Raw genomic sequence first — 12490 nt, 5'->3', positions numbered from 1 at the left:
TACATTATGTCGGTGTTAATCCTATTCAAAACTATATTTACCATCTAGTTACCATTTACCTGGGTCTTTTTCTTGATCAATCTGATAATATTGATTGGAGCTGATATTTTTCTTGCTTCATCATAGACACTGAGACCAATCTAAATTTGGTAGAGTAACACAGAAATGTATTATTATATCTTTGTCATTAGCATACGCACGCAAAATTACTGAGATCAAATTCAGTTCTCCTGGTTCAATAGGCCTTATTTAGGAAAAAGTTCACCTTGTGGATGTGGCTACATGGTGACCAACGAGCGCTACATGCAAACCCAGAATAAGATGCAGCCACACATCACAGCGGTGCTGCATTTTGGATGCAGCAAAATACTGCATTAAAAGACGAATGTGGTTTTTGAAACAACAAATCTGCCTTTATGCTGTATTTCATTCCAGAAAAGCACATTGCATGCAGTCCACTTTAATTTGAATCAGAGCTGAACCCGGACACAACCCGATCTGAACTTTTTCAACATGAATGAATGAAGCATCAGTGCTTTTTACGCTATGACGCTCCCCCTTGCCCTGCCTCCTTGGCAAGGGCTGTTTGTTTACATTTTCAGTGATCACAGTGATGTCATCAGCTTTGATGGGCGTCTTTAGCAATGCCCTAGCCTGTAAAAACACACTAGGGCAGAGCTAAAGACTTTCCATTAGTGCTGGTGATGTCACTGGGCTCACTGCTAGACGGAAGACTCCAACTAGCTTACCCATGGCGAGCCCGGTACGTCACTAGATCTCAAGAAAATTCCCTTGCCACGCAGGGCATGAAAAGCACCGATGCTCCACTCATTTATGGTGAATGAGTGCAGATTGGGTTGTGTCCGAGTTCAGCTCTGAACCCAGACAACTAATTCATATTTGCTATGTGTGACTTTCTGCTTTTTCTTGCAGTTTTAATTTTTTACTTTTTCCCAGTTTTTATTATTTTCTGTTGGATCATTTATAAAGAAAAAAAAGTTTCTTTAGAAAGAATCATTACTTCAGGTAAATTTCTTCTTTGCTCCTTTTTTAATTTTCTTTCCTGCCTTTTCTTTCATACTGTCTCAGAAAAAACGATGCATCCCAGATGGTAAACTTTTCAGCTGTTCTTGGATTCATCTCAAGAATTATTCTTCTTTAAATTTGGCAACCCTTCTAATTTTGTTAACAGGGTTCTCTGGTGATGATTTAAAATTTCCGCAAACAAGCTGTCCTAGAATGTGAGCAGGACTGGTTGTTTCCACTCGCAAACTGCCTGGGGGGAGGTGAGGGGGAAGGGCCTCACTACACACTATGCTCTGACTCTTGCATAAGCTGGTGAGCGTTCCTGTCAGGGTGCTCAGCCATGATGGCATATCATAAGCAGGATCACATCATTACCATCTATTGCAGAGCAGTGTAGTGTGTACAGAGGTCCAGTCCCGTTCACAGTCTAGGACAGGTTGCTGGCGGACCATTTTAAATCATTCTTGGAGAATCCCTATAACCATGCCAGATTTGATTTCCACCATACATTAACATATGTTCACATGTTTATTTCTACTATAATTGGAGACAAATCCAAATAACCTTTTGACCCATAATAACTTTATGGGTCTTTCTTTGACCAGTTTTGATGTGAGTTTGAATAGCATTACTTTGGGTTTTTCTACCTTCTAGACAACCTAGAAGATTTGGTTGGTTCTAATCACAAGGTGTACAGTCGTGGCCAAAAGTTTTGAGAATGACACAAATATTAGTTTTCACAAAGTTTGCTGCTGAACTGCTTTTAGATCTTTGTTTCAGTTGTTTCTGTGATGTAGTGAAATATAATTACACGCACTTCATACGTTTCAAAGGCTTTTATCGACAATTACATGACATTTATGCAAAGAGTCAGTATTTGCAGTGTTGGCCCTTCTTTTTCAGGACCTCTGCAATTCGACTGGGCATGCTCTCAATCAACTTCTGGGCCAATTCCTGACTGATAGCAACCCATTCTTTCATAATCACTTCTTGGAGTTTGTCAGAATTAGTGGGTTTTTGTTTGTCCACCCGCCTCTTGAGGATTGACCACAAGTTCTCAATGGGATTAAGATCTGGGGAGTTTCCAGGCCATGGACCCAAAATGTCAACGTTTCTGGTCCCCGAGCCACTTAGTTATAACTTTTGCCTTATGGCACGGTGCTCCATCGTGCTGGAAAATGCCTTGTTCTTCACCAAACTGTTGTTGGATTGTTGGAAGAAGTTGCTGTTGGAGGGTGTTTTGGTACCATTCTTTATTCATGGCTGTGTTTTTGGGCAAAATTGTGAGTGATCCCACTCCCTTGGATGAGAAGCAACCCCAAACATGAATGGTCTCAGGATGCTTTACTGTTGGCATGACACAGGACTGATGGTAGCGCTCAACTTTTCTTCTCCGGACAAGCCTTTTTCCAGACGCCCCAAACAATTGGAAAGAGGCTTCATCGGAGAATATGACTTTGCCCCAGTCCTCAGCAGTCCATTCACCATACTTTCTGTAGAAGATCAATCTGTCCCTGATGTTTTTTTTGGAGAGAAGTGGCTTCTTTGCTGCCCTTCTTGACACCAGGCCATCTTCCAAAAGTCTTCGCCTCACTGTGCATGCAGATGCGCTCACACCTGCCTGCTGCCATTCCTGAGCAAGCTCTGCACTGGTGGCACTCCGATCCCGCAGCTGAATCCTCTTTAGAAGACGATCCTGGCGCTTGCTGGACTTTCTTGGACGCCCTGAAGCCTTCTTAACAAGACTTGAACCTCTTTCCTTAAAGTTCTTGATGATCCTATAAATTGTTGATTGAGGTGCAATCTTAGTAGCCACAATATCCTTGCCTGTGAAGCCATTTTTATGCAACGCAATGATGGCTGCACGCTTTTCTTTGCAGGTCACCATGGTTAACAATGGAAGAACAATGATTTCAAGCATCACCCTCCTTTTAACATGTCAAGTCTGCCATTTTAACCCAATCAGCCTGACATAATGATCTCCAGCCTGTGCTCATCAACATTCTCACCTGAGTTAACAAGACGATTACTGAAATGATCTCAGCAGGTCCTTTAATGACAGCAATGAAATGCAGTAGAAAGGTTTTTTTGGGATTAAGTTAATTTTCATGGCAAAGAAGGACTATACAATTCATCTGATCACTCTTCATAACATTCTGGAGTATATGCAAATTGCTATTATAAAAACTTAAGCAGCAACTTTTCCAATTTCCAATATTTATGTAATTCTCAAAACTTTTGGCCACGACTGTATAATCTAACCGCTGGTCTTCATGTGTGTCTATATTGCATGCACATAGGTAAAATCTGCTACTGATTGCTCCACTGCTTTCATCACTTGGCTATAGAATTCAAACATGAGGATTCATCAGTCACATTAGCACTTGCTGACTGTCTGCTCCAAAAAAAATCTAGATGCTACCAAGGTCAAAAGGAAATGACAGCTTAAGAACAATGCACACAATTTCAGATTTACTGACTTTTTATGCTTATGTGTATGGATTGATGGAATGATTTTGATGCACAAGATCCATAGAGCAGGATCTATTACTACTATAAATGTATTACACAGTAGTACTTACAGAGTTTCGAGTCAACAGGTCAGGGTGTTGCTTGAGAGCAAGTGAAATGAGAAGTTCTGAATCCTTGCATCCCTCCATTGCTGCCCCTCTCAACACAGCAAGGATAAAATTCTCTTCTGCCTGCATACAAGGTTTATTCAAGAAACATTAACATGATGAACTAGGCTGTAAAGTAGCTTTTTATTTGATTTGAAATCTCATGATCTAATTCGTACCAAATTTTTGATGCTTGGATCTGAACCTCCTTTTAGAAGAGCTTGGCATATGGCAGAAGACAAAGAAGGTGGTCTCAAGTAGGAAGCCAAGTGCAAAGGTGTATTACCCTCCTACAAAATACACATAGATTTATTTTCTTACCATAATGAAGATCACCCCTAAAACAACTGAAATAAACAATAGATAATGTAAAATGAAAGAATAATTCAGAAAAATAAATATAAAAAAGGTTTATTTTATATTTTATGGTATCAATAGAAGTGTTATGTTGTGTACGATTACTTTGACCCTAACATACTTTTATTGAAGGATTCTTTAGTATTTTAATCTTAAAGAAGCATAAACAGGTAAAAAGCTGTGCAGTTAAAGGAGCTGTCCAGCTTCTGGAGAAAACTGGATAACCCAACCACTTAGACTGCATTCACACGTCCGTGGTGTGTTGCGGACCCGCGAATTGCGGGTCCACAACACACCAGCCCGGCACCCCCATAGAAATGCCTATTCTTGTCCGCAAGCTGCGGACAAGAATAGGACATGCTCTATCTTTTTGCGGAGCTGCGGACCCAAAATCGGGGCCGCGCTCCGCAATTGCGGCTGCAGACAGCCCACTGTGGGCTGTCCGCATCCATTCCGTCCCCATAGAGAATGAATGGGTCCGCACCCATTCCGCAAAATTGCGGAAAGGGTGCGGACCCATTTTGCGGACGTGTGAATGGAGCCTTAGGCTACTTTCACACTCGAGTTTCGGCTTTCCGTTTGTCAGATCCATCAATGGCTCTCACAAGTGGTCCAAAACGGATCAGTTTTGCCCTAATGCATTCTGAATGGAAAAGGATCAGCTCAGAAGGCATCAGTTTGCCTCCGATCAGTCTCCATTCCGCTCTGGAGGTGGACACAAAAAAACTACCTGCAGCGTTTTGCTGTCCGCTTGACGAAACTGAGCCAAACAGATCCGTCCTAACACACTATGTAAGTCAATGGGGACGGATCCGTTTTCTCTGACACAATAGAAAACTGATCCGTCTCCCATTGACTTTCAATAGAGTTCATGACGGATCCGTCTTGGCTATGTTACAGATAATACAAACGTATTGTAACGGATCCGTTTTTGCAGATCCTAGACGGATCTGACCAAAACGCGAGTGTGAAAGTAGCCTAAACTGACAGATTCTACACTACCGCTCTGTTTCTCCAGATCGGGCTCTATTTACCTAGCTGCAGCAGTAAAATTATGTCCACAACACCTGACAGCTGTAGCCAGTCGCAGATTATGTCGCATGCCAATTTGTGTCAAAATGTGTGATATTTTTTCCCCCCTGCTCACGCCACTTTTCCAACAGATCGATAAAAGGGGGTGTGGCATTGGCAGGGAATAGAGCAGGTGAGCAGTTTTCTATGCAAGTTTTTGGCGTCGAAAATTGCTTAAATCTATGCAAAGGAGCTGATGCAGATTTAAGTCTGTCGCACGTCCTGCTGGAGGAAGCGCCAAAGTTATGTAGAGGTCTGCACCTCCACATAACTTTGTTGCCTCCTCCAGCAGTACAGACACACATAATACTGGCGTGGAAAACAACGGTCTTAAAAAATGAGTCCCCAGTTCTTTATTTTAGACGGGGTTGTCTAGTTTCTTTCTAAAACCAGAGACCCCTTTAATTTTGATATTGCTGATTTATGCATGTGGGTCACTTGGTAAAAAGGGGGACTGGCACAGAGGTCATAAAGCAATAAAGCCTCCAATAATAAAATTAACTTTGCTGGATCATTGTACACAACAGGCAGTTTTACCTTCTGTGTCATCCCTATATCTTCATAGAATATATGCACCTACTGAGTACTGAATTGTAAAATGCCAGTAGATTAATATTTTAACTACGGTACTTCTCAGGAAAGAGAAGGCCTAGCTATGTATACGTTTGCAGTCTAAATGTAAACAAGTGTGTTCACATGCACTGACAGCAAATTTATATATCCAAAATGAAAAAACATCAGAACAAAGTATACTAGAAAGTTGGATAAAAGTTGTATTCATAAAAAGTTGTATTCACATAGTGATTAATAAAGCACCCAAGAAATGTGTTTACCTACATATAGAAACACAGGCTATTTTTAAGGAATGCAGAAGATCTTGTGTGCTCACTGTGCAGACACTTGCTTACTGCGCAGACACTTAATGTGGTAGAAGAAGTAGAGGGTGGTAGTATGGAGGGGCAGGAAAGTGAGGTAGCTAGCTAACATAATTTGGGGTACAAGGAAGAGTGCCAGGGAGGCTAGCTCTGATCTGACACACCCTAAAAAGTTTGCAATGTTGACAGATGACAGGGATGTCAGTTCAGGGAGAGCACTGCTGCAGCCGGACACTTCATCTGCCAGTCTGGAGAATGTCAGCTCCAGTAAGCAGGGGACAAGGAGAGCAGGGCAGGCCAGACAGTTGCTGGTAGTGGGAGATTCAATCATTAGGGGTGCAGATAGGGTGATCTGTCACAAAGACCGGGATCGTTGAACGGTGTGTTGTCTTCCTCGCTCTTGAGTCCGACATCACGGATCGGGTTGATAAGATTACTGGGAGGGGCTGGTGAAGACCCAGAAGTCATGGTCCACATGGTAGAGGGACCTTAAAAATTATTTCAGGGACTTAGGTCGCAAGCTCAGGGCAAAGACTTCAAAGGTAGTATTTTCTGAAATATGATCTGTACCAAGAGCCACACCAGAAAGGCAGAGGGAGTTTAGGGAGGTTTAGTGGCTCAAGAACTGGTGTAGGAAGGAGGGGTTTTGGATCCCGGAGAACTGGGCCGACTTCTCTGTCGGTTACAGGCTCTATCGTAAGGATGGGCTGCACCTCAATGGGGAAGGGGCAGCTGTTTCAGGGGAGAAGATGGTTATAAGGTTGGAGTACTAAGGACTGGGTGGGAGGGTAGTTATACAGTCCTGATCAAAAGTTTAAGACTACTTGAAAAATGGCAAAAAATCATATTTAGTATGGCTGGATCTTAACAAGGTTCCAAGTAGAGCTTCAACATGCAACAAGAAGAAATGGGAGTGAGACAAAACATTTTTTGAGCATTCAATTTAATGAAAACAATGAATAAACTGAAACAGGCTGTTTTTCAGCTGATCAAAAGTTTAGGACCACACCTCCCAAAAAAAACTAAACCCCCTCAAAACAGAAATCCAACTTCCAAACATGAACTCAGTAATTAGTAGCTCCGCCGTTATTGTTTATCACTTCCAAAATTCGTTTTGGCATGCTTGATGCAAGCGTTTCCATGAGGTGAGTGGGAACATTTCTCCAAGTGGTGAAGACGGCCGCACAAAGGCCATCTACTGTCTGGAACTGTTGTCCATTTTTGTAAACTTCCCTTGCCATCCATCCCCAAAGGTTCTCAATTGGATTTAGATCAGGGGAACACGCAGGATGGGCCAAAAGAGTGATGCTATTCTCCTGGAAGAAGTCCCTTGACCTGCGGGCATTGTGTACTGTAGCGTTGTCCTGTTGTAAAACCCAGTCGTTACCACACAGACGAGGGCCCTCAGTCATGAGGAATGCTCTCTGCAACATCTGGACATAGCCAGCGGCCATTTGACGCCCCTGCACTGAAATTTTTTTGGGTCTTCCACTTGACGTTTTTGTTCCATAACCCTCAGGATCATTTAAGAAATTCCAAAAATGACTGTCTTACTGCGTCCCACCTCAGCAGCGATGGCGCGCTGTGAGAGACCCTGCTTATGCAGTTCAACAACCCGACCACGTTCAAAAAGGGAGAGTTTTTTTGCCTTTGCCATCACAACGTGTGTGTCACGAGGGTGTCAAGACCCACGCCTGACTCCGTTATACCCGGGGTCAGGAAGTCACAGCGGTTGGCTGCGCGCTCTATGTAAGATAGGGCTGTTTCCTTATGGTAGCTTTCTGGGTTTGCTTTGCAACCCTTTTTGGCTCACTCAGGGATCCGTAGCTCCTTCTCCTTAGCTGTTCCTTGTCCAGCACTCCCAACCTCCTTATATTACCCTCTCACACTTCTCTGGTTGCCAGATATAGAGCTTCCTGCCTGGACTTCTATACTGACCCTCTGGAGCTGTGTTGCTGCGTTCTCTGGTAGTTGGTCCAGAACGTTACCCTCCGGATCCCTGTTGGACCTGTGTGGTCTGCTGTGGTCGCCCACCTGGGTGTATGTGTTTGTCTGTATTGTCTGTCCTCTCCCTGGTGTTTCCCTCTTAGTGTCAGTGTTGCGGACTAGCGATCCCACCGGCCCATTCACTATCTAGGGCTCATTCTAGGGAAAGCCAGGGTTTAGGCACGTGATCGCCGCACGGGTGAGGAACCAGTCTAGGGACGTCAGGGCAGTCAGGTGCCAGCCGCAAGGTGAGTCAGGGGTCACCACCTTTCCCTCTCCCTTGGGCAGGGCTTTCCCTTTTCCCTCCCTGTGCGTGACGCCGGTCATTACATTATATCTGGCCCTTATTTTGTGTAGGTAAAAAAATAAATAAAAATAATAATAATTTTTTTACCTACTTAGAATCCAGTATGGATCCAATTGCTGATCTGTCCAAACACTTTCATGGCCTGTCTTTGAAGGTGGCAGGATTGAAGGCGTCGGTCCTCCAGCAACAGCAGCAATTACAACTGACCGCAAGCACAGCGATTGCTACTGGTAACCAGGTTGTTGCGGAACCCAAGGTCCCTCTCCCTGACAGATTTTCTGGGGGAAGGGAGAAGTTTTTGACATTCCGTGAGGCCTGTAAATTATATTTTAAACTGCGCCCTTACTCCTCTGGTAATGAAGAACAGCGGGTGGGGGTTGTTATTTCCCTGCTGCAGGGGGACCCGCAGTCCTGGGCATTCTCTTTACCCTCTGATTCCCAGGCTCTTCGGTCAGTGGATGAGTTTTTCGGGGCCTTGGGTCTCATATATGACGACCCTGACCAAGTCGCACTGGCTGAATCAAGTTTACGGAGACTCCTACAAGGAGAGCGGCTGGTAAAGGAGTATTGCTCTGACTTCCGTAGGTGGGCTACGGATACCCAATGGAACGACCCGGCTCTCAGGAGTCATTTCTGCTCTGGGTTATCCGAAAGGGTTAAGGATGCGCTTGCATTATATGAGACCCCCTTTTCCCTTGATGCGGTTATGTCCCTTTCTATCCGAATAGATAGACGTCTTAGGGACAGGTTGAAAAAACCGGAGCAATTGGTAACCCCTCCCAAGCAGCAGTTAGTCTGTACAGACTTAGACGAGCCTATGCAGCTAGGAGGAACTACTCGTCAGGTCCGTCCTCCTGAGGCTCGCCGTAGGCGTGTTTTTTTTTTTTTTTGTGGGGAGAGGGGTCATTTCATTAATGTCTGTCCTTCTTTCCTCAGAAACAAAAGACCGTCGGAAAACTACTAACCCCAGGCTGTGTGGAGGATGTCAGCCGGGGGGTATATGTTTCCTCCATACGTACATCGCAATTTGTGTTGCCAGCAGTTATTGTTTTTGGTGTTAAGACGGAGACTATTTCTTTCTTTCTAGACAGTGGAGCAGGGGTAAATTTGATAGATGCCCATTTTGCCCGCACTATGGGTTTGTCTCTCTGTACGCTACAGAGACCTATTCCCATATTCGCTATTGATTCTGCTCCTCTGTCTCAGAGAAACCTCACCCACATTGTTCATAATTTACACCTTCGGGTAGGGGACCACCATAACGAGATGCTTTCATGTTATGTTCTGGAGGGGCTTCCCACTCCGGTAGTTCAGGGCCTTCCCTGGTTGGTAGCGCACAATCCAGTGGTGGATTGGCAGGCCAGGGAGATATCGGAGTGGAGTGAGCATTGCAGAGAAAATTGCTTAAATAGCAATTGCTTAGTCGCCTCCATAACTACCCTACCTACATTTATTTCGGACTTTGAGGACGTTTTTTCTGAAAAGGGTTGTCAGAAGTTACCACCTCACCGTCCTTATGATTGCCCGGTTAACCTTATTCCCGGCGCAAAATTACCTAAGACCAGGTTATATAATCTTTCGGGTCCAGAGAGACAAGCCATGAAGGATTATATCTCCGAGAGCTTGGCTAAAGGACACATCAGACCCTCTTCTTCACCCGTGGCTGCAGGGTTTTTCTTCGTTAAAAAGAAAGATGGGGGCCTGCGTCCTTGCCTAGATTTTCGCGAATTAAATCGGATAACCATCCCATACCCTCTTCCTCTCATTCCTGACCTGTTTAACCAGATTGCGGGTGCTAGGTGGTTCTCCAAACTTGATCTTAGGGGGGCCTACGATCTGATTCGTATCAAGGAGGGGGATGAGTGGAAGACAGCTTTTAACACCCCTGAGGGGCATTATGAAAATCTAGTTTTGCCTTTCAGTCTGACCAATGCTCCTGCCGTCTTTCAACATTTCGTTAATGACATTTTTAGTCATCTAATCGGCAGGTTTGTGGTAATATACCTAGATGATATTTTAATTTATTCGTCTGATCTGAGAACACATGAGGTGCATGTCAGACAAGTACTGCAGGTCCTACGGACGAATGAATTATATGCTAAAATTGAAAAATGTGTCTTCGCCGTTCAGGAGATACAATTCCTAGGTTATTTTTTATCTGCGTCAGGTTTCCGTATGGATCCTAGGAAGGTCCAGGCAATTTTAGATTGGGATCTTCCTGAGAACCTCAAAGCTCTGCAACGGTTCTTGGGCTTCGTGAATTTCTATAGGAAATTCATTAAAAATTATTCAGTTATTGTAAAACCCCTTACTGACATGACTAGGAAGGGGACTGATTTTTCTAAATGGTCTGACGCCGCTAAAGTTGCTTTTTCCTCTCTAAAAGAGAGGTTTACCTCGGCACCTGTACTAGTCCAACCTGATGTCTCTCAGCCTTTTATTGTTGAAGTCGATGCTTCAGAGGTGGGAGTGGGGGCGGTGCTGTCTCAGGGTCCGTCTCCCGGCAAATGGCGTCCTTGTGCTTTCTTTTCTAAAAAACTATCTACAGCAGAAAAGAACTACGATATTGGCAATAGGGAACTATTAGCTATTAAACTAGCGTTTGAAGAATGGCGTCACTTTTTAGAGGGGGCAGTCCACCTCGTCACTGTGATTACGGACCACAAAAATCTTCTGTACCTCGAATCAGCTAAGCGTCTCACCCCTAGACAGGCTAGGTGGTCGCTATTTTTTACCAGGTTTAACTTTGTTATTAACTATCGTCCTGGGGCAAAGAATACCAAGGCTGATGCACTATCTCGTTGTTTCCCTGGAGGGGGTAATGTGAGTGATCCGGTACCCATTCTTCAAAGAGGAGTGGTTGTTTCTGCGGTACACTCTGCTCTGGAGGGGAAGGTGTTAGAGGCCCAGGGGGACGCCCCGGTCTCTTGCCCCTCAGAGAAATTGTTTGTACCGTTGAACCTGCGTTTCGAACTATTAAAGGAACATCATAATTCGGCACTTGCTGGGCACCCGGGTAGTAAAGCAACCTTGTCTCGTCGTTTTTGGTGGCCAAGGTTCCGTCAGGATGTATTGGATTTTGTGTCTTCTTGTTCTACCTGTGCGCGCGCAAAAGTTTCACATACACGTCCTGCAGGGTCTCTATTACCACTCGTCATTCCCAATAGTCCATGGACACATCTGTCAATGGATTTTATCCCTGACTTACCTTTGTCTGCGGGTAAAACAGTTATTTTGGTAGTAGTGGACAGGTTTAGCAAAATGGTACACTTTTTTTTGTTACCCGCACTACCTAATGCTAAGGCTCTTGCTCAGGTATTCGTCAGTGAAATCGTGAAGCTTCACGGGGTCCCTTCCGATGTTGTTTCGGATCGGGGTACCCAGTTCATTTCAAAATTTTGGAAAGCTTTTTGTTCCCGTTTGGGGGTACACTTGTCCTTTTCCTCAGCTTTCCATCCTCAGTCGAATGGACAGACTGAGCGTACCAACCAAAACCTGGAGACATATCTAAGATGTTTTGTGTCTGAAAACCAAGAGTTGTGGTCATCATATTTACCGTTAGCTGAGTTTGCCATAAATAATCGTCGTCAGGAATCCACTGGCAAGTCACCATTTCTTGGTGCATATGGTTTTCATCCCCAATTCTGTACTTTCAAAGAGGGGGGGTCTTCTGGGGTTCCCGAAGAGGAACGGTTTTCGTCATCTCTTTCATCGGTATGGCAGAAGGTGCAAGCTAACTTGAAAAATATGGGAGGTAAATACAAATGCATGGCTGATAAGAGACGGTCGCCAGGTCCGGACCTAGGAGTGAATGACTATGTGTGGTTGTCTACTAGGAATATTAAATTAAAGGTTCCCTCTTGGAAACTGGGTCCTAGGTTCATTGGCCCTTACAAAATTGTAGCAATCATCAACCCCGTGGCTTTTCGCCTGGAGCTACCTCAGACTTTTAAAATCCATAACGTCTTTCATAAGTCGTTACTCAAAAAAATATGTTCCACCTCTAGAACCGTCACCGCTGCCACCCCCTCCTGTTGTTGTGGATGGTAATCTAGAATTTCAGATATCCAAAATTGTTAATTCTCGTCGGGTCCGCCGCTCTCTTCAATATCTGGTGCATTGGAGAGGTTACGGTCCCGAGGAAAGAATGTGGGTTCCTGGGTCTGAGGTAAACGCTGACAGGCTAGTTCGGGCTTTTCATGCCTCTCATCCTGAGAGACCTAGTCCTGAGTGTCCGGAGGGCCCTCGTA

The 12490-nt window shown here is 44.4% G+C and overlaps 1 protein-coding gene across 1 annotated transcript in view; it reads right to left on the bottom strand.

Moving 5' to 3' along the window:
* LOC120985552 overlaps nt 1-12490 on the bottom strand; it is a 160642-nt gene that overhangs the window by 40728 nt on the left and 107424 nt on the right. The window contains exons 6-8 of the mRNA XM_040413559.1: nt 3824-3934; nt 3609-3728; nt 60-140 (exon numbers count right to left, since the gene is read on the bottom strand). Coding sequence (XP_040269493.1) covers nt 60-140; nt 3609-3728; nt 3824-3934 — 312 coding nt within the window. The remainder of the gene's footprint in view (nt 1-59; nt 141-3608; nt 3729-3823; nt 3935-12490) is intronic.

The sequence above is a fragment of the Bufo bufo genome, chromosome 1, assembly GCF_905171765.1.
Source record: "Bufo bufo chromosome 1, aBufBuf1.1, whole genome shotgun sequence".
In the NCBI taxonomy this organism is placed as follows: Eukaryota; Metazoa; Chordata; class Amphibia; order Anura; family Bufonidae; genus Bufo; species Bufo bufo.
This window is presented reverse-complemented; position numbering and strand designations above follow the sequence as displayed.